The following is a 22977-nucleotide window of genomic DNA, read 5'->3' as shown; positions in this document are numbered from 1 at the left end:
CTACTCCAACTTCTCTGGTGTCACTTTGAATCTAAGAGCAGATGAATGTTGGGCCAGGCTGCTCTTCTCGCACTAGATGCTGCAAGTTCCTGCAGGTTCTGTTCAGCTGTAGCCCGTGGTGTGTGTTCCTGGTGTTCCTTTGAGGCCGTCTTGTGGACTCGGCAGGGGCTCAAGGTCCCCGGACGTGGCACCGGCTGCGCGGTGGGGGCTCTGGGTTTGTGTTTTGAGGCTCGGCCGAGGGGACGCCTGGCCCCGGGAACGTGCAGGGCTGTGCGAGCAGCCGTCCCTGGTGGCCGCGCGTGGGACACGGCCGTGCAGGGCGCGAGCCGAAGGGACCGAGCAGCAGGAGCGCGCGGGGCTCCGCGTCTCCGCTCCCGGCTCATTTATTTTGAAAACTTTGCTACTGAAACCAAACGTAATCAATGAGCTCTGTGTTGTCTCCGATAAGTTATGTACTGGCCTTATTGATTGGGAAGGGTTTTAGCAGGCCCGCGTGGGGTTTATAATGTCAGCAGTGTTTTGATTATGAAAAGAGCTGGAACCCTGGGACGTGGAGCCAGGTGGCGTGTGTCCTAAAGCCGGCGGTGACACGGCTCCGCGCGGCCCCCCGGGGACACGGTTCATGCCCTGCACTTTAACTGCAGTCGCTGGCTGCTAGGGATGCACTTTCTGCTCATTAAAATGTTAAAAATCAAACTGCATGTAAAAAGATTTGTGAAAATATAAAGTTGGGGATTGATCTGGAAAACTGGCATGTGATACCCTAGGGACGCTGGTTTCTGCTACCGGGTAATTTATGCTTTATCTGAGGTGCCCTGGGATCTGTTTATTTTTTCCCTTTTTCTGTTTATTTTTTCCTTTTTGAGGAGTTCATTTTAGAGCAATTTAGGTAGTTTTTCCTTAAGAAAATATGCATAAGGGAATAAAGTAAGAAAACAAACTATTGATACTGTTTTCCATGTCAGATAAAATGAGACGGATCCTAAAATGTCAAGGTTTTGTTTTGCTGTATGTGTTGTTTGGATCCTAAAAAGATGGTGATCCTACTAACCCAGCGTGTAGGGGAAAAGGTGGTTTATGTAGACATTGCTAATATTTCAAATGGAGTAGTATTAAAAAATTAAAAAGTATCTTTACATGGGCAGGAGCTATTTTGTAACTTGAGCAAAAATTGAACATTTCTCCAATAACACATAAAGTATTGGTATCCTTGCTAATTAAACTGTGGTTATGTATGTGATTTTTAATAGGTAAAATTTAAAAAATGCCTTTTTGATTAACCTGCACAAGTTGTTTGTCTCAATCAAACAGATAATTTGTAGCCTAAAATGAGTGGCAAATTCTGTGCAGTAACATTATAAAGCTTGCATCATTCTGTTACTGAAAGGGTTTATTTTAAGAGACAAAGACAGTGTATGCAGTATAGATTAAGTATGTTGCCTGTGTAGGAGAGGATTCCCTTTCCTGTTTGGGAAGGTGTGTGTGCATGAAGAACAGGCGCAGCGCTGTGTGTGCTCTCACCCTGCAGTGGGGCAGTGCCGGGAGATGCTGGGAGTTCCACGTGTGGGTGTCTGTACTTGCAGGTGCAGTGATGGGTTAAACCTTCCTGCCCCAGCACGGTGGGAGGGAAGAACATCCTGTGCCGTCCTGAGGTGCCTATGAGCTCTCTAGCAGCACCACTGTCTGTTTGCAGTGTTTTGTTTCAAAGCTGTTGTAGCTATTTTTCTAAAAATAGCTTTAGATATGCAGTCATTATTTTGAGGAGAATTTTTGTTGATAAGGCAAATAAATATATAGATGTTTCACTCTCCTTCAGCTACAATTTTGATTCCTCTAAAATGCTGATTTTTGGGGGATTTTTGCAGTTTATTCAGATATGAGGACAACTGTGTAATAATCAAAAATCATGCAGCTGTAGATTGTGTGTGGGTGTGTGTGTGTGTGTGTGTGTGTGGAGTTGGGGTGTGATTGTGGCCTGAACGGTGCAGCCAGGTCCTTGCGGAAGCGACGGCGCCTCCGCGCGGGGTGACCCCGCTCCCATGAACGATGCCCTTGTAATCAGGTTGTTATTTCATTTCAAAATAATGTGTTTGTAAAGAATGCAGAGTATTCTCTCCAGTAAACTCTCCAGAGTTTACCCTGAAACCTGCATAGCTTCTTGCAAGTTTCCTGCTGACATTGCAAGGAAGGAGACTAAGGAGACTTCACTGATGTGCACGGCAGTCTTCAATAGATTTTTATTTTATTTTTTTTTTTGAAGAAAGGTGTGTACATAGTTTGCCAATGAACTGGCGAGCAGTCCAAGTGGTCTCGTCTGTGTCTCCTTGCTAGGAGCGTTTCCAGAGCGGCGCTGGGCGCGGGCGCTCGGCTCCGCGCGGGATGCGCCGCCTGCAATTCCGCAGGCGGAACATGTTCTGCGAGGGGCTCAATATGTTTTCTGCTCCATTGAATCGGTTATTAGATTGATGTAGTTTATTTGTTGAATGATTGAACTGGTTTTAAAAATAAATGAAGCGAGAAGCCTCAGTTTAGTTATTGCTGATAATTTATCAGATGGTTTATCATTTAGTCATGGTTATCTTGCTTCAGTTCCAGGCCGAAGTGTTATTTACATTTCAGGTGCTGAGATACTTGAGTGTGAAGGGGAGAATAGACAATAATTTGGTGGTAAATATTTGCAAACCTTGCAGCCATTATGGTGGATTTTGTAATGCAGAACGAAACTTTGGGTATAATGGAACAATCTACTGGAACAGATTGCCCTGTCTTCTGGGGACTTGCATATCTTTCTAGCCTTGCCTCATTAATTACAATATCTATTTAAAGCTTTTAAGTCGGAAATGATTTTTGAATTGTAAGCATTTCTCTTGACCGTGTTCTCAGTCTTCACGCATACACCTTGTAACCATACAAGGGTTATTTTTAAAAGTTTCTCTGAGGTAGTGCTTTGAAACATCTAGAACATGGTTCCTAGAGGAAATGATTTGTATTTATGTTAATACACGTTATTTTAATTAGTCTATTAACACCTCCAATTTTATTTCTGGTAGTGGTGGGCAATGTTTCATGTCCCCGCTCCGAGCCCTGTTGGCTTCATCCTTTGTTCCGCGGGTCGCGGCGCGTTCCCGGGCGCGCAGGCCCCGTTCCTAGGAGACGGCGGCCGCGGCGCTGCCCCCGGCCCATGTGCTCCGCCGTTCCCTGGGATCCATATGGCCGGGGTAGCGCGCGTCCCCGGAGAGGTGTTAACACTCAACAACCCAACCTCCTCCTGCCCTTCCGAGGGTTGCTGGATGGCTCCTGCTGCCTGCCCATGTGTGAATCTTGATTAATTTTTCATTTTTAATGAAGTTTGATCATGTTTATTATTTCACATGATTGACTGCCTCGTACTCCTTCCGTGTAATTGATAAAGCCCATATTTCTTCATCTGTCTCGTATTTCTTCAGGGCAAAGTTGTGAAATTGTGCGTTGTGGTTAATATTAGATTTATTGGTCCCATTAGATGTATAAATTATCTCCTTTTCTCTCCACAGGAAGTTCTACAGACTTTGACCAAGTTTTGTTTCCCCTTCTATGTGGACAGGTAGTGTTGGATTTTGAAATTTTACAAGAAAATAAGCTTGTCAATAAAACTGCTATAGAAAATAAAAACCATACCTTTCCTAATGTTCTGTCTGTTTGACTGTGATTTAAAGCACTCAAGTGCAAAATATAGTCTCAGTATCCCTTTTTCCTGGAGTTTTTATGGGCACTATCAAAAAAAAAAGTTTTAAAAGTTTGAGCTGTTCACAGGCAGCAATAAAAGTGCATTTTGTTTCAGTTTTGTGTAGTATTTGGATGTGGAAAAACTTGAGTAGTAATCATTAAAGATGCAATATCAAAAATTTTGGTTACATACATGTGTGATGTCTTAACTGCCAAGATTTAGACAGAAAAGGCAGAATAATGAATCATTAAATGCTTTACATTTAGGAGCCTCTTTACTGTCATTCCACTATTGATTACTTGTTTGTGCATTTTTATAACATTTAAAATAGTCATTGAAAGCATCTCAGGGCCTCATAATGAAATGCGCTCAGACCATGCTTTAATTTCCCCTCAGTATTATCAGCAAAATCTTGTTTTCTGCTCTGAGATGAAAATAATTTACTTTAGAAATACAATATTAGAAATCTGCAGTTGTGTATCAGCCCTGCTGCGGCACGTTGCTTCCCATTGCCAGCTACTGTCGTGCCTGGTCCTCGGGGTGGGTTCTCGTTACACTGCGTTTGACTCGCTCTGAGCAGGAGTTCAGTACCTTACTGTTAACAGCTGTGATATTAGAACCTCGCTGTAATATTGAGAGGTTTTTTAAATGATTATTCTTAATGTAATAGTGAAGATACTTTCTGATGGTCCAAATAAATTAAGATCATAGGATAATAACTTCTGTGACAGTAATACTCTATGTAGGACGTCTCTCCAGGATCTCTGGCAAAATGATCAGTCTGGATTCTGAAGAAGAGACTTTGATCTAAGCAGTGAGAAGTGCTTGTTCCCTTCCTTGTTTGGGATCAACCACAGATTCCTGCTTCCAAGCTGCACAGTGGAATCTTTCTGATCCTGATCTGAATTTGGTTTCTGAGTGTGTCTATTTTTGTGTCTGTTAAAAATAAACATGCTACTAAACATGGTCTTGCACTTGAAGTAAACAGATACAGAAATATAGAAATACTTAGGATTACATGAGTGAGAACATGGGTATGGTTGATATGGTGTGTACTGAGTCAGAGATGCACCTAATAGTGCATCTCATAGCAGGTTTTGTTTATAGATAAATGTATTTTTTAATATCCTCTCATGCTTAAAAAATAAGACCCAACCCCCACCTCCAGCCCCTTTGTATATTTTAAGTTTTCAAGGGTGTATATTCTCAAAGTTAATTTCTTAAAAAAACAAAAACAAAAACAAAACCCTCTGCTGAAAGAGGAAATGTTACAGGTTCAATGACTCAGTCAGATTAGATATGTGTGACACTGAGTGAGCTCAGCATTAACTTTTCCTTTCTATTCTCCTTATTTTCAGCCATGCAGTTAGCCAAGTTGGCCAGAACTTTACGTTTGTGCTTACAGACATTGACAGCAAACAGAGGTTTGGATTCTGCCGCTTATCTTCTGGGACCAAGAGCTGCTTCTGTATCTTAAGGTAAGTCTGTGGTTTGGCTTTTGGCTGACTCTAGGAAACAGTGTTTGACTTTACGTTGTTACACTGCAATTATAATTTCCAGCTGTTCAAAATTACTTTCCTATCTGGTCCTCAAAGGCCACTGCTCTTCAGCAGAAGTGGTGCAAAATATCTTGCACTTTGAGTTCTTCTGTAGATAATTATATTTGTTTGTAGTCAATGTTCTTGAGTTAACAATGTGGGAAAAAAAATCAATGTCTCTTTGCAGTAATTTGATATGACATAGGATGATGGCAGCCGTTATCTTTAGCTGTCACAACTGATCCTGTTAAGACGTTTTGTGGACATTTGTATATGCAAGTTTTATTAAAAAAGCATCTGTTGGTAACTGAGAGAATGTCTTGCTGATGCTGTCCACATCCTGAAGTTTGCATTAGTGTGCCTTGCTGTTATATTGATGGTTTTGTCATTGTGTCCTGTAAAAACTGATAGTGCAAGTTGGAAACAATGTACTTCACACAGAAGAGGCGACAAGGATTTGTCAGTTTTGTTTCTAATAACCTTCCACCAACCTACTGGAATATAATTTTGTATTTGCTGCAAAAATGATGCTTTTATACCGATTTACTGGTTCTGCTAAGAACTCGTAGGGAAGTCGAGATTTTCCGCGTGTTGTCCTGCTTGTTCCTTTCTAAAGAAGTTTCATAGTGGTCTGCTTTCTGTTTTTTCCCATTAGTTCAGATTTAGTTATCTGAACAGTCAGCTAGGTGATCAGACAGCTGCTCAAGCAATTGCAAAGAGGAGGACAATTTCCTTTACTGTCCCGGGCTCTGAACACCCCCTCTGCTTGGTCCTTCGTGGGGGCCCCCAGGCAAGAACAGGGAGAACCGGCCTTGGGGCTGCGGGTGCAGCGTGTGGGCGATGGCACCAGGGGACCTGCTGCACGGACGTTGTGTGACACATCTCGGGAATTTCAGGGATGATGTTGCCAGATGTGAGAGAAATGATTTCTGCCTTGATTGGGCTATGTATGGTAATGCCATGGAGTAGATTTCAATTGATGTTAGTAATTTATAGCGAATATTTTAGCGCCATTGTACTGAAGTCAGGTGTTCAAATAGGTGTTGCCTTATAGTTTACCATTAGAGTGACAGGAGTGATCTGCTCCCTAGACCTTCACTGAAGAAGCTTAATATTTGGAGCAACTGTTACGAAATCTACCAAAATTACTTATTAATTGTGAGAGGAGCAGGATCCCAAGTGTTTTCCCACCGTCGTCATTCCCTCGTTTCTCCAGAAGAGGTTTCAGCCCTTGCACGGCAGCAGTGTGAGCCCTGTGCTCAGGGCAGGAGGGTATTTCCCCGCGTGTTTTCCTGTAGCTGTTACCCTGCCTACCTGGGGAGCTGGTCTGCTCTCGTGTGGGAAGGGGCTGGTTTCGTAGGTAACCTTGCCTGCTTAATGACGAGCTAAAGGGGAAGCTGCAGAAGAAAATCTGAATGAGTAGTACGAATCCCTTTCTTGATTTCTCCTGGATTAGTTCTCTTTGCTGTCAGCTCCCTTATGTTGAGTGAATGCCAAGAAGAAATGGAGGAGTTATGTTGTAGTTAAATGCCTTCTGCTTCAACTCAACCAAAAAAAAAAAATATTCGGTGCGGTTACAGCAGTGGATGAGCAGGGGCTCTAGCACCGTTCCTGTTGCTTCTTTTTCCTATGAACTCATGAGAAATTGAAAGATCATCATTAATGCAAATTAATGGATGGTTTAGAAGATAATGAAGAATGTAAATCAGCATTACACAAATTCACTTTCGTTATTCCCAGGACAGCAGCACATATTGTTAATGTGAATCTTTCAGTGTCCTTTATGGATTCAAGGACACTGCCTAGTAAAGGGAGACTATTGCTCCAAGTGGGGATGGATGGGTCAAAACAGGCTGAAAAATATGAGCATTATATCAAAAAGAAACTGGGATTAAAACTTTTTTATAGGTTTCTATAATTTGTTGGCATAAGTTCCATACTTCACTTTTTTTTCAGAATAAAATATACATGCAAATAATGAATAGTATAATCCTTTGCAGTTTTGAAGATAACAGCAAGCTGGTCAGAAGTGCTAGTTGTATTTATGCAGCACTGAATGTTGTTCCACCTTTTCTAACAAGCTGACTCAATTTGCATCTGCACCATAGAAATCTGGGCAGAGCTTTGCCCACAAGAGCAGCAGTTTCGTAATCCGTGACAGTTGTGCTGGAACAAGCAGGGAATGAGCTCTTCATTGGGAGTCTTCAACTTTTTTTGCCTGTTCTACTTTTACCTTTCCTTCCTGCTTAAAATGATTTATTTTTATGACGTTTTGGGCTACCTTACGTAAATCTGTGCTTGTCACCTGTTGCTAAAAGCATTGAACTGACCCAGCGCACGTTGTCGGCGCTCGCTGGCGGCCCTCTCTGATCCGCTCCGTGCCCTCCGCCACCGTGCAAACGGGATGGCAGCAGGAGTGTGTGAGAGCATGAGAATGAACTGATACTGCTTATATCAGAAATGACACTCAAATATTACCATATGGAGATTTCACGGGAGATATCAGAGATATCAAACAGGGATTTCGAGGGTCAGGCTGTGGCCGGTGGGTTTGGAGATGGCAAATCCTCACTTGTGGAGGTCCCTCGGCGGGCGGGCAGGAAGGAGGAGGTTCTGTGCCCTCCGCGCTGGAGACTTCCAGCAGAGGCCTGGAGGCAAAGCTGAGCTCTGAGCAAACACACTGACCCCGGGGCTGGGCTCTGCTTTTCAAGGTAAACCGGAGACTCTTCCAAGTGGATGCAAAGTGCAGGAAGGCACCTGCTTGGAGTTCAAAAGCGGGAGAGCGACCTGCTCGGATGTAGCTCCTGCTCTCAGCAGAAGGGGCTTCCACGGTGCAGAGTAACTGCTTAGGAAACTGCTTTCAAGATGGTTTTCAGGATCGTTGCAAGAAACAGCAACTTTTCTTGATTACATTTATATATTACTGTCCTTTTTTTTTTTTTTTTTTTTTTTTTTTAAAAAGCTGTATCTTCTGCGTGTTCTAGGATTTCCAGTAATGCAGAATCACTGACCCTCTCTGTCTTCTAATTCTGTTTTCTTTTTCTTTACTTAATTTCTAGCTAATCCTGAAACTTCCGTGTTTGGAAGTTGTGTGTAAAGTGGTTATTTTCACGCAGAGCTCTAGGAACAGTATCGATTTCTGCAGTTCAGACAGCAGAGGGCGGACAGCAGCCCCGAACCGGTGTCACCGCAGCTCGGTGGGGTGTAGGACGGGGTGGGTTACAAACGTGCACCCAATGAAGATACAATTAAAAAAATCCCTAGCTCACTGCTTTCATCTGACTTTGCATCCTGCTTGGGATGGGATTTTGCAGGTGACCAGTATATGTAATTCTGAATTCAGTGAAGGGCTGCTTTGAAAAAAGAAAAAACGAGAGTGGGGCACCCGCCAGTGCTGCTGCTTACTCCTCAGAGACAACTTTCCCAGCCCCGAAGCACGCTTGTTCCCTAGTTTTGCTCTGGGGTTTGTACACTCATGGTTTGTGTTTTCTGCTTTCTACATGTTAGTTCTTTCATCAAGGAGAAAGAGCCTGATAGGCATCAAAGATGCTCAGAATTTGTTCTTGATTGCCATTTCCTGCTAATTGCAGTGTGCTGAAAGATGATGTAAACATACTGATCTACTGATATAATCTCACTGATTAAAAATAGCCTGTTATTTTGTACCTTTCTGCTCTGTTGTGTTCTTGAAGCATGTGGATGCTTTTTGGTTCTTAAGAAGTTTGCATGCTGTGGCTGTTGATTTTAATTCCCTCGTTTTGTAGCTTCAGATCTCCTTACTAGCTTGCTCATCTTCCCCACAACCCGCACTGCACTGAACTCTCTCGAAGCCCTTGTGTTGATCCCATTAGAGACACTGTTCCCAGCTCTATAATTAGCTCTTTAGCTAATTCTAACGTGATCTAGAACTGTAAGCAGAACAGATCTTGTTTCGGTTTAGGCGGTCTTATAAGGAGAATGTAGTATGGAAAGTAACTTGTGTTACTACCAGGAAGGCTGTTGAAAGCAATAGTTTTATTTTACTGCTCGATTTCGCAAAGTTAAGGTCATGAAACTCTTCTGCTTATAATCTGCTTTTAGGGGGACAGAATTGAAAACCTCTTATTTGAAATAACTGCAAGCATGAGAGTTCCTCTTGTGCTATTTCTCATGTTCCAGGTTGTGTGAAGAAAATGAAGAGTAATATAGGTTATATAAAGCCATGAGGAAACTACTGCAAGGATGAATCTCAAGTTGGACGAGACGTGAAAACGTGTTTGGGCAGGGAGCCGTTCCTTGGCGCTGCCGGGGCCTCCCCTTTGCACCCGCGCGGTGGAAGCGGCGGCGCCGGCAGCCCCGCGGTGCAGCTGGAGGGCAGGGAGCCCTGCCGGGAATGGAGGAAACGGGGATAGCTCCGCCAGCCTTTGATACTGTTATTGCACTCGTTATATAACACAGCTAACAACTCTGCAATTTATTTGGAAGATTTTGTTTCAAAAATCTTTTGTCTCTCCAAGTATTTCCAGCATTTAGCAGAGGGACCCAGTCATTTTTTCAGCACACAAATAGATAAGATCTACTATTATCTTCAAATGGCTATTTTGGATTCTGATTATTTGGTCTTTAAAATAAATGATACATTTATGAAATAAACTTATTTGAAGGTAATTATACTAAAAAGTTATGTTGAATATATAAACCAGTTCAGGTTTCAATTTATCAATATGTGCCTAAGCCAGTGTAGTGGTTTCAGGTGAAGGGAAATGCCAGGTCGCCAGCTCTGTTCTGGTGTTGCTAGAGTTTACAGATCTTTTCACCAAGCTGACCCCAGCGTTAGATATGTAACTCTTTTGGGAATGTTTATTTGAATTTAAAACCAAAATTTATCAGTCTACTGGCCTTGGAGTTCAGCTCTTGCTCCTGCTTGGTTCCTTCATGGTCCCTTATTTTTCATTTATGCTGCTAAGGTTAGTAGTGTGAAAAATAGAATGAAAAACACTCTGAACTAGAAACACATTCTGAAAAAATAGTGGTTTTCTGAAACCCTGATTCTTTAATCTAGTCTGGATTATTGTTTACTGGAATGATGATTTATTAAGTTCTGTAAATTCTGTTATGATTCTTCACTAACCCGTTTGAGTATATTTTCCAGGGTGTCCTGAAGCTGATAAAGGGTCATGGTTTGTTGGTCCTCAGATGGCAAAGGTAGACACAGTGAGCTCTGTTGGAGGAGAAATCAGTCCCCGGGAGCTGCGGTGGTCGGAGGTCCGTGTACCTGTCCATCCAGGCACATAAATATTGTGCCTTGTGAACTGCAGTTTTTCAACGAAAGTGTTTTGGGTGAATATGCAGCGTATTTAATTTGCAGAGTATCTTTGTGCCAGGTGTTACAAAAGCAGCTTTGGGAGGTGCCAGGTAAACGCTGCTGCCCCATCGGATACCGCCCGTCCCTCGTTGGAGAGGGCTGTGCTGGGAGCAGAGCCCCCTGAGCAGGGATCGGGACCCGCTCACGGCGCTGGGGAGGGAGGCCCGGCCGTCCTGAGCACCCGCTGCCCACGGACAGGAGCCACCGGAGCCGCTGCCCGCGTGTTTGCACGTTAACTTCTGGGCTTGCCTGAGAGCACCAGCACTTGTCTCTGACTACCTGAAGTAGCAAAAGTGACACAAATTGAAGCGATAGTTTCGGCTTGCTCCGGGTTTTGCTGAAATAAAAAACATCCCAAGGCTTTGGATGGGTGCGTGTTTCGCAGGCACCGTGGCCATGCTGCGCCGCGAGTTCAGCCTCGCTTCCCTGTCGTGTTCCCTGGGTGCTCAGCGTCGGCACCCGGAACGCGGGAATGTTTGCGGGAAATCCCTCGCAGCCAGCGCAGGATGCGCTGCTCCTGAGACGGAGAGAGATGGATCCGAAATCGTTTGTGGCAGATGGCAGAAAATGTGACTAAGTGAACGTGATTGTGTGCGGAGTTATTTGGGGTTTGTGTGATTCGTTGGGAGCTGCTCTCCCCCCCTCCCTTCCTTCCCTTTGATTGCAGTCTTTGTCCACTTCTTCTTAGGACAGAATAAGATTTCTGAGCAGGGGCCTCTCTTGTGGTGCAAAGTGAGAATTGTTTTTAATTGAGCAGAAACATGTGGAAGGATCAGGAATATCTCAAGGGATTACAGAAAAATTCCAAATTTGTACTACTTACAGCCTGTGTTTAGAGCAGGGTCTGCTGGGAATAAATGTTAGTTAGTGTGACCTGTGACCTTAAAAACTGTTGACATGGATTTCAGCCAGAAACTAGCCACAGAACTCCTTTGTTAGGCTCATTCATGGCTCCTTGAAAACTCCAGTCAGTGAAAGTTGCCAGCTCAAATCTAAGGAAAGCAGGCCCTTTTTTTTCTACCTTTTTTTTTTCTTTTTTTTTCCCATGCTTTGGAAACAGTGGACGCCCCTTAACCAGCAAGACTTCTTTAATAGGACTGCGCGGCCGAAACTTGATTGGAATTGACAGCTTCCTGGCTCGGCCTTGCCAACTGGCAGGGCACTGATGCATAGGGGACAAACAGCGGGAAGGGCCCGGGCACCCCTGTTTGCGCGCGCTGCGCCGCGCCGGGAGAGCCGCTGCTGCGCCTTGCCACAGCTTGAGCTGCTCTTAAAGAGGAAGGTCCGGAATTCTGCAGCTGAGTGTCTGTGTGCTATTGTGTTTAAAAAAAAAAAAAAAAAAAAAAAAAAAGTTCTGCTGTCTTCCAGAGTGTTCCCTCTTCATTCATTTGGCCAAAAGCCATAGAAAAATATTTACCCTTGAGAAGAGAAAGACATAGATTTTAGAATTTTGGTGACATTTTTAGAAGATGGATGCAATTTATAGAATAATTGGATTATCCCACTATAAAAGAGTCCAGTTTACCAACCCTGCGTCTCGTGCACTCGCTCCTTTACACGTTTTCCCTCCGCGTGGGGCTGGCGTCCTCAGCTGGTTCTGCACTCTGGTTTGGTGTTTGGGCTGCCTCAAGGGCTGGCTTGACTCGAGCCCTGTTCCGGAGTGCGGGGAGTATTTCCGTATACCTAGGGACAGAACGGGATGCAGGAACAGCCTGTTCTGAGCAGGGAGTATGCAAATTTTGGTAAAATGTAAGCTAAATAAAAGCATGCGGCATCACTTTATGCTCATGAAGTGTCATGGAGCAGATGGGTAGTAAAATTAACTATAAGTTTTTATTGGATTTGTAATAAAAATGATCATGAAATCATATTATTATTATAATAATTTCCCTTGGAGAACCGAGAGTGTTTAAAGCACTCGAATATTGTCATTTTGGCTCCTGTGTCTCGTAAGGGCACAAAGCAAGGCGGATCCCGCCATTGACCTGCATCCCTCCCCTCCGGGTGCCTCCTGAGGGAGGTGACGGTCGCTTGCAGTGTGAAGCAGCTTCGTGTCTCCCGAGGGCAGCGCAGAGCCGGGCTCTGGGACGAGGACGAGGGCTGGGGGCACGTGGAGCCGCTTCCCTCCTGCAGCGCCTCTTCCCATTGTGAGCCCCTCAGATTCTCCCGCTGTTGTCGTTGCTCATTCTCTTTTGGATGCTCCTTCTTCAGGCCCTGCCTTTGGAGCCCCGGGGAGCTGCTCCGCGGGCAGCCGCGCTCGGAGCGCCCTGCGCCCGCCGGGGCCGCACGGACGGGCTCGCTCGGGGTGCAGCGGCTCCGGGGCTTCTTTGGAAACCTCTGGAAGTCATTGGATACTTCATTGAGAAAGATTGATTCTTCTGCCCCAAAATGTTCTGTAGTGGTTGTCTGTTTGTGGGGATACTCACGGATGAATAAGAAAGGAGATCCAATTCTCACTTTTTGTGGATGAAAAGTTCAGAGCATTGAAAAGCACGGATTTGTAGTGCACGCTTTGAACTAGTGCTAGTAGGAATTTTCTTTCATGGAGTATACAGATTATCACATTAACAACTAATAATTTAGTGTATTTAGTAGTAGCCTGCTATATGTGAAATCTGAGCTGTATGTGGAATCAGAACATAGAGAGGTTTGCTAATATTTCCTGGAGGGCATAGTAGGTGTTTTAATAGTGTTGTATCTTAATTGTAGTATAACTGTATCTGTAATTACAAGCTCAGGCTGCTCGCGGTGACTGTAGCAAGTCCAGGGCATGGACCAACTCCAACCAACCAACCAAAGCTTTAACCTGCTAACACTTCCTGGGGGGCACAGGCACATATCACAGTCAAAAACAAAAAATAAAGTCTAGTCTAGAGGTTTTAATATAGCTGTATGTTAATCAAATGAACTGCTAGCTCTGTAGGTGTCTGTCTGATAACGTCAAAGCCTTCCAGAAAGATGTTTAGCAGCTGGCAATGATCTGGAGGGCTTTTCAGATGCTCTGCTGGGCTCTTGTGCAGTGCTGGCTCTGGAATCTCTGTACTTCCTAAAAATCTTAGGGATGAAAGAAAATAGCAAACCGGCTGTGTCTGCCTGCAGAAATACAGGAATAAATGACCCCAAATCGGATCCCCCCTCGTTGAACAGTCCAGCAGCCGGCACCGAGCGAGGACGGCCCTGCTGCCCGCGGGGTCTCCGGGGGCTCCCGCGTCGGCTGCGGGGACGGCTCCGTCCCGGAGCGGGGAGGGCGGCAGGGTTGGCCCCTGCCTCGGAAACTCTCCTCTCCTTCAAGCTCCAGCGCCACGTCCAGGGTTGTTGCTGGAGTTCTGCATAGGACAGAAAATTGATCTGAAGTGCCCAGAAAATATGAGACGTCCACGGACGGAGTGCGCAGGGTTGGAAGAGGTCTCCTGGTGTCGCAGACATTTTGCTTTAACTTGACATGTTTATAAAACAGTTTACATTTAAAAAGTTTAGGGTTTTTACCACTGCTGATTTGCTTAAACGGACACTGGCTTCTGTTTTCAGTTACTTGCAGAATATCTGTGGAGAAGTGATGAACCTAGTGAGAAGAGAGCTTGACATAACTAAATTTAGTTATCTGCTTTGTGTTTCTTCTTTCTCATACACTCTTTCCAGTATAGTTTTTTCCAAACCTCTGGGGTTTTTTTTCTGTAGTTTAGTTATGTTGTTGAGTTTCACAACACAGAGAATGAACTATTTAATTTGTATTTTCTGTTCTATAAATCTATGAAAAGTGTGTGAGCTGGTTCCTCTTCACTGTTTTAATTTGAATTTTTCTGGGGCGCGATGGCCAGGGCTGTAGTGATGCATTTTGACGTTTTAAGTCTAAACCTGGCACTGAAAGGAGTCAGTTCCACTGGACTCCAAAACAACAAACTCGTCTTTTCAACCAGATGCAGTTGGTAAATAACCAGTCAGCAAGGAGTGTATAAACTGACGCCAAGTGAAAAGCTGTGGGGTTGTCACTGTAGTGCGAGTGTGTCTGCTAAAGGCTTTGCTAGCTGAGCTTCGGGTTTTCACGCGCAGGAGCAGCAGCGCAGCCCCTTCTGCCGGCGCTCGGTGCGGCGGAGCCCCGCTGACCCGCACAGCCCGCGCGCGCCCGCCGCGTCCCGCGCGCCGCCAGCCTGCTCCGGCGAGCTCAGCCAAACAGCCAGAAAAAGGCACTGCCCAGGCCTCTTGCGCCTTTTCCTTTCTCTTACATATTATTTGAATAATGTTTTATTAATGCTGGATCTTCCGAGGATGTTGCACATTATTTGACGTTGTGAATTAAAATGAATTATGGTTTGAATATTAGTGGCAATAGGAAAAGATGACAAAAGTCAGAAAATGTTACAAGTTGTGAAGTCCTGATTTTGCTGTAATGGCAAATGCTCTGAAAGAGGTCAAGTTCATTCCAGGTGATGTTTGTCTGTCTTCTCAAGGAGTTGAGAGATGTGGTGTTTCATTCTCGGCTGCTACTCCTTGTCCTGAGCAGCTTCGTGCTTGTTTTCTTGTTATGGTGGCAGGCCCAGTGCAGCTGCAATAGAGGATGTGAAGTCTTTGCTGCAGATGTTTCAGTGCCTGTGATCAGCTGCTGCTGATGTTCAGAACAGCAGCTTCCCTCTGTTTCTATCCGTCCTTCTCTCACCTTCCCCTGGAAGCCGAAGGGATGTTAGTTCTAACCAATCTGGGTACCCATTTCCCAACAAATTATTGGTAACGTGCAACAGGAGCATCAGCTACAGCCCTGCCTGATCGGGTCCAGCTGTGGCAGATCTGAGAGGCACGAGCAACTGGGATGAAATGTTGACTGCATAAGATATTAATTGGTTGGTATTAGGGAAACATCATTTCTTTCACTGAACTTCCTGGATAAAATGGTTTTGCTGATTTGGTAACTGAATAAATGAAGTGTAGAAAGAGGGGGATATCTCCTGGGAAATATATATTTTAGAAGTATACACTGAAAGTCAGTATTCCTTTCCAATCATCAAATTTGTATATGCACATAAGAGCTTGGAAAGATTGTTATTGTGAATGCTTTATTTGGCTACTGCTAACAGTTTCTTAATTGTTACTAGACAGTGCTTGAGGTTTAAGAAAGGTGTTTTTAAAAATACTGCTTCTTACCCTCTCTAGTGGGTATTAACATAAATATTCAATACAATTCTTAGCTGAAACTTTAAGTGATATCTTTTAACACTGGAATTTATTTCTCCGCATGTTCATTTTGATAACAAGTCTAAGCTGTGTTCTTGCATTAATTTTGTAGTGGGATAAAGTTATACCGCTCTTGAAGTTCGTAGCAGCCAGAAGTCCCGGGAGTTGTTTACAAAGGAGTCCCATCGATTCTCCTTTTCTGTGGGAGCATTCAGGCAGCAAGACCTGCACAGTCTGTTTGGCACAGTAGCTGCTCTCAGCTGGCCCTGTGCCCTCCTGCTGTTAGTCAGGGCAGAGGATGTGCCAGATCTCAGATTGTAACGGAGCAGAGCCTGCTTGCAAATCTGCTTGTAGTTAGCCTGGGGCCTTTTGGCAGCACACTACACCCGATTGATTTAGTTGCAATCCTTTTTCCTTAATATTTTCCATCTGGCCAACAATGACCTATAAAGACAGACACAAAACAGAGTTTGAATTATGAGGAGCGTGATAGTAAAAAGCTTCCAAATCTCACTCTAGAACCTGCAGCAATGGATGGCTGCCAACATGGAGCAGAATTTTCTTTTTCTAATGTACCAGTGCAATAATACAGTTAACAAAAAGCATTATAGTTCTTGAGTTTGGAATGAAGTTATGTAGTAGAGAAATATGCATGTTAAATTCTTAACATGTTTGCCTTCCTCTAAGCAAACCTGTGAAGCTCTGTCTGTGCTTGTGCAACCCCACAAGTTAGAGCAGTCCTGCCTTTGCAAGTCTTTGAACGTGCAGAGTTTGCCACCGTCCTCCAGGCATGTTTGTTGAGGTAAAGCATTCCCAGTTCTTTCTTCCAACAATGGCAATAAGTCACAGGCAGACTTTCAGAGATGTTGTTGTTCATGATATTTGCAGGAAAATTAGAGACTGAATTAGGGGCATGCTCTAAAGTGTGGTTCACACTGTGCTAACTAGGAGGCCAAGAGGCCAGATGGGTTCTGCTCGGACGGTGCAGAAGTTTCACTTCATTGGCTAGGTGAGACCTACGTCAGACCTAGGTGAACTGCTCTTAGTTTGTTTAAGATGATGCTAAGATGATACAGGAAGTACAGAGCAAGCAGCTGTGCTGTATATTGAAATACTTACCAGATTATGTTGTGCCTCAGGTGTTCTAAATGTGGAAATGTAAAGTGTGTGTGTGTGTGTGTGTGTGTGTGTGTGCGTTTCCACTGTAGTGGTTCATGTTAAGCTTCTCCTGTCCAGGCCTGAGGTTTACCATGTATATTTTCTGAAGCTGTTGACTGTATTAGACTACTGCAGTGCTCCTGACCTCCAGTCTCTTTTCTGCTCACAATCTTTCATTTTTGTTTCATCTCAGTCTGCTGCCTGCTGCTTTTAATCATAGCAGTAGTAAAATTTGGGATCTGAGATGCATATATATATATATATATATATACACACACACACACACACACACACACGTATATATACATATACATACATATTTCAGACTCTGCTAACCTCCAAGGTCTGTGCCTGGAGAAGTGATTGTAGAAGTGGCTGCAGCAGGTAGTGTATGCAGAATCTGTGATATGGTATGTTGGAATTTTGAGTTAGGTAACTTGGAGTTCTGATGTGCAATTGATCAAAGTTATCTTACATAAAGTTTATTGATAAAACTTGTGAAAATGAGAACAGGAACAGCCTTACTCTTACACTATAACAAGTAAATGCTAAATATAACTTTTGTTAAAACTTCCATCTCTTGCAATGTTATGCTTAACAAAACAGCCAAACAAAACCCACACTTCTCTTCCTTCTCCGTCCCCATCTCCAGGACCAGTTTACTGGTGTTGGTTATTGATCAGAAACACTTTTTCTTAATTAAGACTTCCTGACTCACCTTCTTCAGTTGCTGAACAACTATAACAGAAGTAATTAAATCACGTCAGTGTTTATCAGTCCGTTGGCACTGGCTGCCTGACATAGGAACTTCCATTTAGGAGCAAATGCAGTTTGCAGTAGCCTGTCACCTTGGGGAAACCCGTTCCCCGGTATCAAAGCAGCCGTGAGGAAAGTGGTTAGGGTGCAAGATGGACAGAGCTTCTCTTCCGCAAATGGATCACTCTTCCTTTACTGTCTGAAGACTTACAAAGTGTATCTGGATTTTATTTTAACCTTTATGCCCTGCTACCTGAGGGCCAAACCTTGTTCGGAGTCGGGAGGCATACAGACTGCCTCTGAGCAGTTCTTCATGTAATAAGACCTTGTTGTGCTTATTGTGTGTATATTGTGCATTTTACTCGCGTGGAACCCTTTCCAATTATAATGAAAAGTCCATAATTTTATTGAAATTTCACATCAGGTTTATTTTGAGTAAATTCGAGTACCATTGAGCTGAGTGAGCAGCTGAATAAGCCCGTATGATCGGCGCCTCGGAGCAAAAGGAGCCGTTCCCCTGGTCAAGGGAAAGGGGTTAATCTGCACTGGGATGAAAAGGCTGTTCAGGGTCTGCTGTTTCAACCTGTGATAGACTTAGCAGTAGGCTTTGATCCCCAAATGAAATGTGATGGATTTCAACTGATGCCAGATGGCTCCAAGCTCGGCGGATCTCTGATTGTCTGCCACATCTTGCAGTCTTTCTCCAGCACTTTCAAGTAAACTTTTGAACAGCCTTTGAGAAGCGAGGGGGTGACAGGCTGCCTTCGGCCTCCTGCTCTGCGTCGCCAGGGCCCAGGGAGCTCCGGGCTCCTCACACCTGCGTTGGCTGCTTTGCTTGGGTTTCAGGGTGGGTGTTTTTTTATTTTTATTTTTATTTATCAAACCCCACGTGCCAACCTACCTATTTCATAACTTTTTTCTTTTTTTCTTCATGTCCAGAAAACTTAATGCTAGTAGTATCTGTAACTTGTCTCTGTTTAAAGCTGTTCTGGGCCCTATGCTTACCTATCAAATAAAGCATTTTCTGTGTTCCTTTTTCAGCCTGTGAAGCTATTTTGCTCTCTCCCTTCACAGCTCGCTTCGGGTGCGTGCCGCAGTGCTGCAATTCTGTGGAACTGGGTTTATTTGCTGCAGCTGCACTCTGGGATTCACGTAGAGTTGTTTTTCTCCAAGGCTTTAGAGTGACCACAAAGAATCGGGCGAGAGCACCAGCGTGGTCACGTGCAGGCTACAGCATCCGTGTGTGGCATCCCAGTTGGATGGTGGCACACTAACGAAGGACCCTTGAAACAGTTAGCTCCAGCTACCCTCGCACTTGGCTAGAAAAGTAGAATCGTTGCCATCAGAACTGCCCTTTGTTACAGTTTTCTGCCTTCGTGTTGTTCAGGGAAGTGCTGAGCCTCTGAGCTGCCCCGGGGAGGCTGCGGAGCCACCCGCGCCCTGGGGAGCAGCCGCCGTCGCGAGCGGCGCTCGGGGAGCTCCGGCCTCTGCAGCTGCTCCTGCTTGGGGAAACGGGAGGAAAAGTTAATCCACATTGTTAATGCACAGGGGCAAGTCTCCAAAGCAAGCTCTTCTGTTGGCATTCGGTGATGCATTTGGAAGAAGCTGCATAAGAAGAGCTGCATAATAACTTCTGTGTGAGCCAAGTTCTGAAATAACTGGGGTGTGTGTGCGAATCGCATGCCTGCATTGCACAACTCAACTTGAATCCCATGGCATCATGAAGAGATCACTCATGGGTGTTAATCAAAGGGAGTTTTAGAAAAAATTGGGACAATGCAGAAAGGAAAGAAATACTATGAAAGCAAGAGAAGAATTCAGATGGTCCTCTGTAAAACGGAGGAGCATTCCTAGCGAGTTATCCTAATGCAGAGGCAAAGCAGGGAATCCTACAACCAAGGAGAAAAAGAAAGCTCCTGCTCCGAAGCCGTCCCTTGGCTGCGGGGTGAAGGTGAAGCCGCGCTGCGTGCGCACACGTGGGGTGCGTGTGTGCTCAGTGCCATAACCGAGGATGTCCACGTGCTCCAGGAGGCAGGAGGGATGAGCTGGGGTCCGCAGGCTGTAGGGAGGACACTGGAACTCACAAAACCTCTCCCTTTTAATCTAACTTTCTGGGAGCGCTGCCCTGCTCGCAGGAGGTGACAGGCCGGCCCCTTGTGCGGGTTTGCGCAGCCTTCCTGGCCCCGACCTTGGCTGCACCTGGTGCAGTTCTCTGGGCAGAACGTGCTCGAATTTCTGACTCGCCTTCCTTCTAACGAGCACTTGGAGGGTATCAAAGAAATGATAGTGATGAAATTTTCACATTTCAAAGAAAGTATATTTGTTGTAAAGTTCATTAGTAATGCCTCAGGACTGGATAAGGAACAGCTGTTTTGCTAGAGAAAGCATCTTTTCCTTGATAAACCAACTGGATGCCTGCATAGATATGTTGCTTAAATATTTCCTTTTTGCTGTTCTTACAGAGATATTGCATTTCCTTATTCTAATCTTGGACAGTTCCTTTTGCCCAAATTACATGTGTTTACATATCAGCAGTCACTGTAATTCAGCTCTCTTCTTGTGTTTATATATTTTATCTATATAATTCTTGGCTTATGCCTTCATGGGAAGGCAAACATGATGTTCTGACGGAGGTAAAACTGTAACTCTGGTACTTTTGTCCAGCTTGAACACCAGTAGTTTTTTATAAATGAGCACTTAATTGTACATAGGACATCAGATAAAGCACTGTGCTAAAATTATTTAGAGTGATCCTTTAATCTTTAAGGAAGCCTGGGAATTTTTAAAGGGAAAAGTTTACCTTGCATTTAAAATTTGAAATTGGATAGTCTCTTGGTAGCCAGGACACCGGAGTAGTGTAGGGAAGTCCTGAGTGTCTTCCCCTGGAGTCCTTGCTATAGCCTGGTCAGCGCTTGTGGCTGCAGAGACTGATATTTTGCTTCCAGGATTTGCTGAGTCTATCAGGCAAGAACACGTCCTTCCTCCGTGCAGTGAGTGTTCCCCTGTGCCAGCCAACTGGAGAGATTTCTTTTTAGGTATTTAAAAAAATAATTGCAAATTATTTGGTACATTGGAGTCAAATATTAGTTTTTTAATGATATTGTGTAAGTGTTTAATGAGAGAAGGAAGATCATGGAAATACACTTTTTTGCTTGATTTCATTGCCCGAGGCAATCATAAAATCTTGCATTGCTAAACAAAGCTCATTTCAGACAACTACAGTCTTGCAGTGTGGGAAGTTTGTCATTTTTGTGTGTGTGTACATACATATATGGATGCTATGGTTTATATGCATGCCCACCCCCCTGTATACATGCACTTATCCCAGCAGTTTCTTTATTTCTCAGGGGCAGCTTCTCTGCGTTTGGCTGCAGCCCTCCCAGGGGCTCAGGGCGTGTGAGCTCTCACGAGCTGCTGGGATGCAGGAGGTTTCTCTGTTCCGATGAGTACACACGAGTAGATTAATATACTTCAAAATTCCAGGGTAATGGAGTGCAATACAGATTTTTGTCTGCATGTCAGCTGGTGCTGGGCTCTGGCCTCTCTGCTCAGTGTAACTTGGGAGCACACGTGGGATCCTGAGCGCGGCGCTGGGCTCTGCGCCCGCGGGCCGCGTCCTTCCCGCTGCCCCGCAGACCTGTCTGCTGAGCGTGGGCCCAAACGGCTGCGCTTCCCTTCCCTCTGAATGTGTCATCGTTTCATTTGTTTGTTTTTATCTGCAGGAAACAAAATGAATGTCTCTGCAGTTGTCCTGGCTTTGCTTGTCAGTTATGGTTTTGCACTGAACGCTTTATTCCAAAACACGTGTATTTACAGGCTGCAAGGCAGCGCTGTTGTCTTAACGTCCTGGCTGACCCTAATTGCTACGACACATGTAACTAATGGTGTTTTGTACTTTCAAGGAGCACACTAAAAAGGTGATGACATGTGAGTTACTGAATAAGGTACTGTGGGCTCGGAGCTTGTGCAGAGCTTTGTGTCCTGCTGTGGCTCCAGCGCCCACGGAGAGCAGCGCGCATGAGTGCCCGTGGATTTTAGTGATTTATGGCAAGGGTCACTGAAGGAAAAGGATTTTCAGGGGAAACTGTAAGTGAATGTAAAAACAAACAAACAAAAAAAAACCACAAAGAACCCCCCAGAAACCTCATGTTGCCCCTTTATTTTTGTTAACTCTGCAAGCGCAACCCAGTTTATGTGTATGGGACTCTTTGAACTTAGACTCCCTGCAACAGTCTGTAGCCTAGTGCATTTTTGAGGGTGAAGAGCGTGCACACGTGTGTGCATGTGCACGTGTGTGTGTGTGTGTGCATGCGCACATGTGTGCACGTGCGCGCGCCGGCTCCAGTGCTCTGGGCAATCTCACTCCCGAGCGCTTCCCTTCCTTTGCTTAACCTATGACCTGTGAAAACAAGAGTTAATCAAAAGTTCTAAGGTAGCTAAGAGGAAGGGGAAGTGTTTGGTTACAAATTAAATATGAGCAAGTCATAAGCCATAAATCTTCCGTAGTGCTACCAGTTGTGCTACTTACGTTGCATGTAGTACAGAAAGGTTTTGGTTATAAATTCAACCTCCTTTTCTTTGGGAGGGGAGGTTTAATGACTGTATAGTGGATTTGCTTTTTGCAAGATAAAATCCACATCTCTTCTTTTTCTCTTCAAAACCCTAGAAGCACGTTCAATAACTGCATTTCTTGATCCTTTGCATCTCTGTTGGTCGCATTTTGGCTAAGAGGAGCAGCGCTCTTTCGCACTGAGTAGTAAACACATGGAATAAGTCATGAAGTAAAAGTATTGAAGCTGGCAGGATAAATTAGTTATTTGAGGCTTTCCGAGCTTTCAGAATGAGAGGAATCCTGAGCTGTGCAGTGACAAGGAGGGATGTCAAACTGAAATGAAGTTGCAAGAGACTTCTCTTCATATGAATCTTTACTAGAATTACAAGAGAACTTGAAACTCTTTAAGGTTTATTATGTTACTGGAAAGATTACCAAAGTAAACTGCACTGTGCTGCACGAGACTTGGTCTGCTTTGTTTTGTAGCAGAATCCGAAGCTCTTTTCCAGACGCTGAGTGGTAAAACTGAACAGAATTTCTATGGAGTGTTCGCATGGGTTAAACCTGTAGGTCTAACTTTATGTAGAACTTTAAATTTGTGTGACTGAAATAAATTTTCATTTTTATGTTGTTAGGCAGTTTTCTGGCTTCTTAGTTTTCCCCTTTTTCATCTCCAAACTCTTATTTGAGAGGTTCCTTTCAGGGCTTACAGGGATTTGTTTACTGAGTTTTTAATCTCTGCCTAGCAGATAGGTTC

General features: G+C 44.4%; 1 protein-coding gene across 2 annotated transcripts in view; it reads left to right on the top strand.

The window, feature by feature from the left end:
* The window catches only part of DENND1A (DENN domain containing 1A), a 154344-nt gene that overhangs the window by 39381 nt on the left and 91986 nt on the right, over positions 1–22977 (top strand). For both annotated transcript variants that reach the window (XM_088525395.1, XM_088525394.1), the window contains exons 4-5: positions 3534–3583; positions 5065–5184. In XM_088525395.1, the coding sequence (XP_088381521.1) occupies positions 3534–3583; positions 5065–5184 (170 nt within the window). The remainder of the gene's footprint in view (positions 1–3533; positions 3584–5064; positions 5185–22977) is intronic.

The sequence above is a fragment of the Tinamus guttatus genome, unplaced genomic scaffold, assembly GCF_059628265.1.
Source record: "Tinamus guttatus ecotype Peru unplaced genomic scaffold, ASM5962826v1 Tinamus_guttatus_pri_ptg000226l, whole genome shotgun sequence".
NCBI classification, from domain to species: domain Eukaryota; kingdom Metazoa; phylum Chordata; class Aves; order Tinamiformes; family Tinamidae; genus Tinamus; species Tinamus guttatus.
Note: the sequence above shows the minus strand (reverse complement) of the source record. Positions and strands in the feature narration are given on the sequence as shown.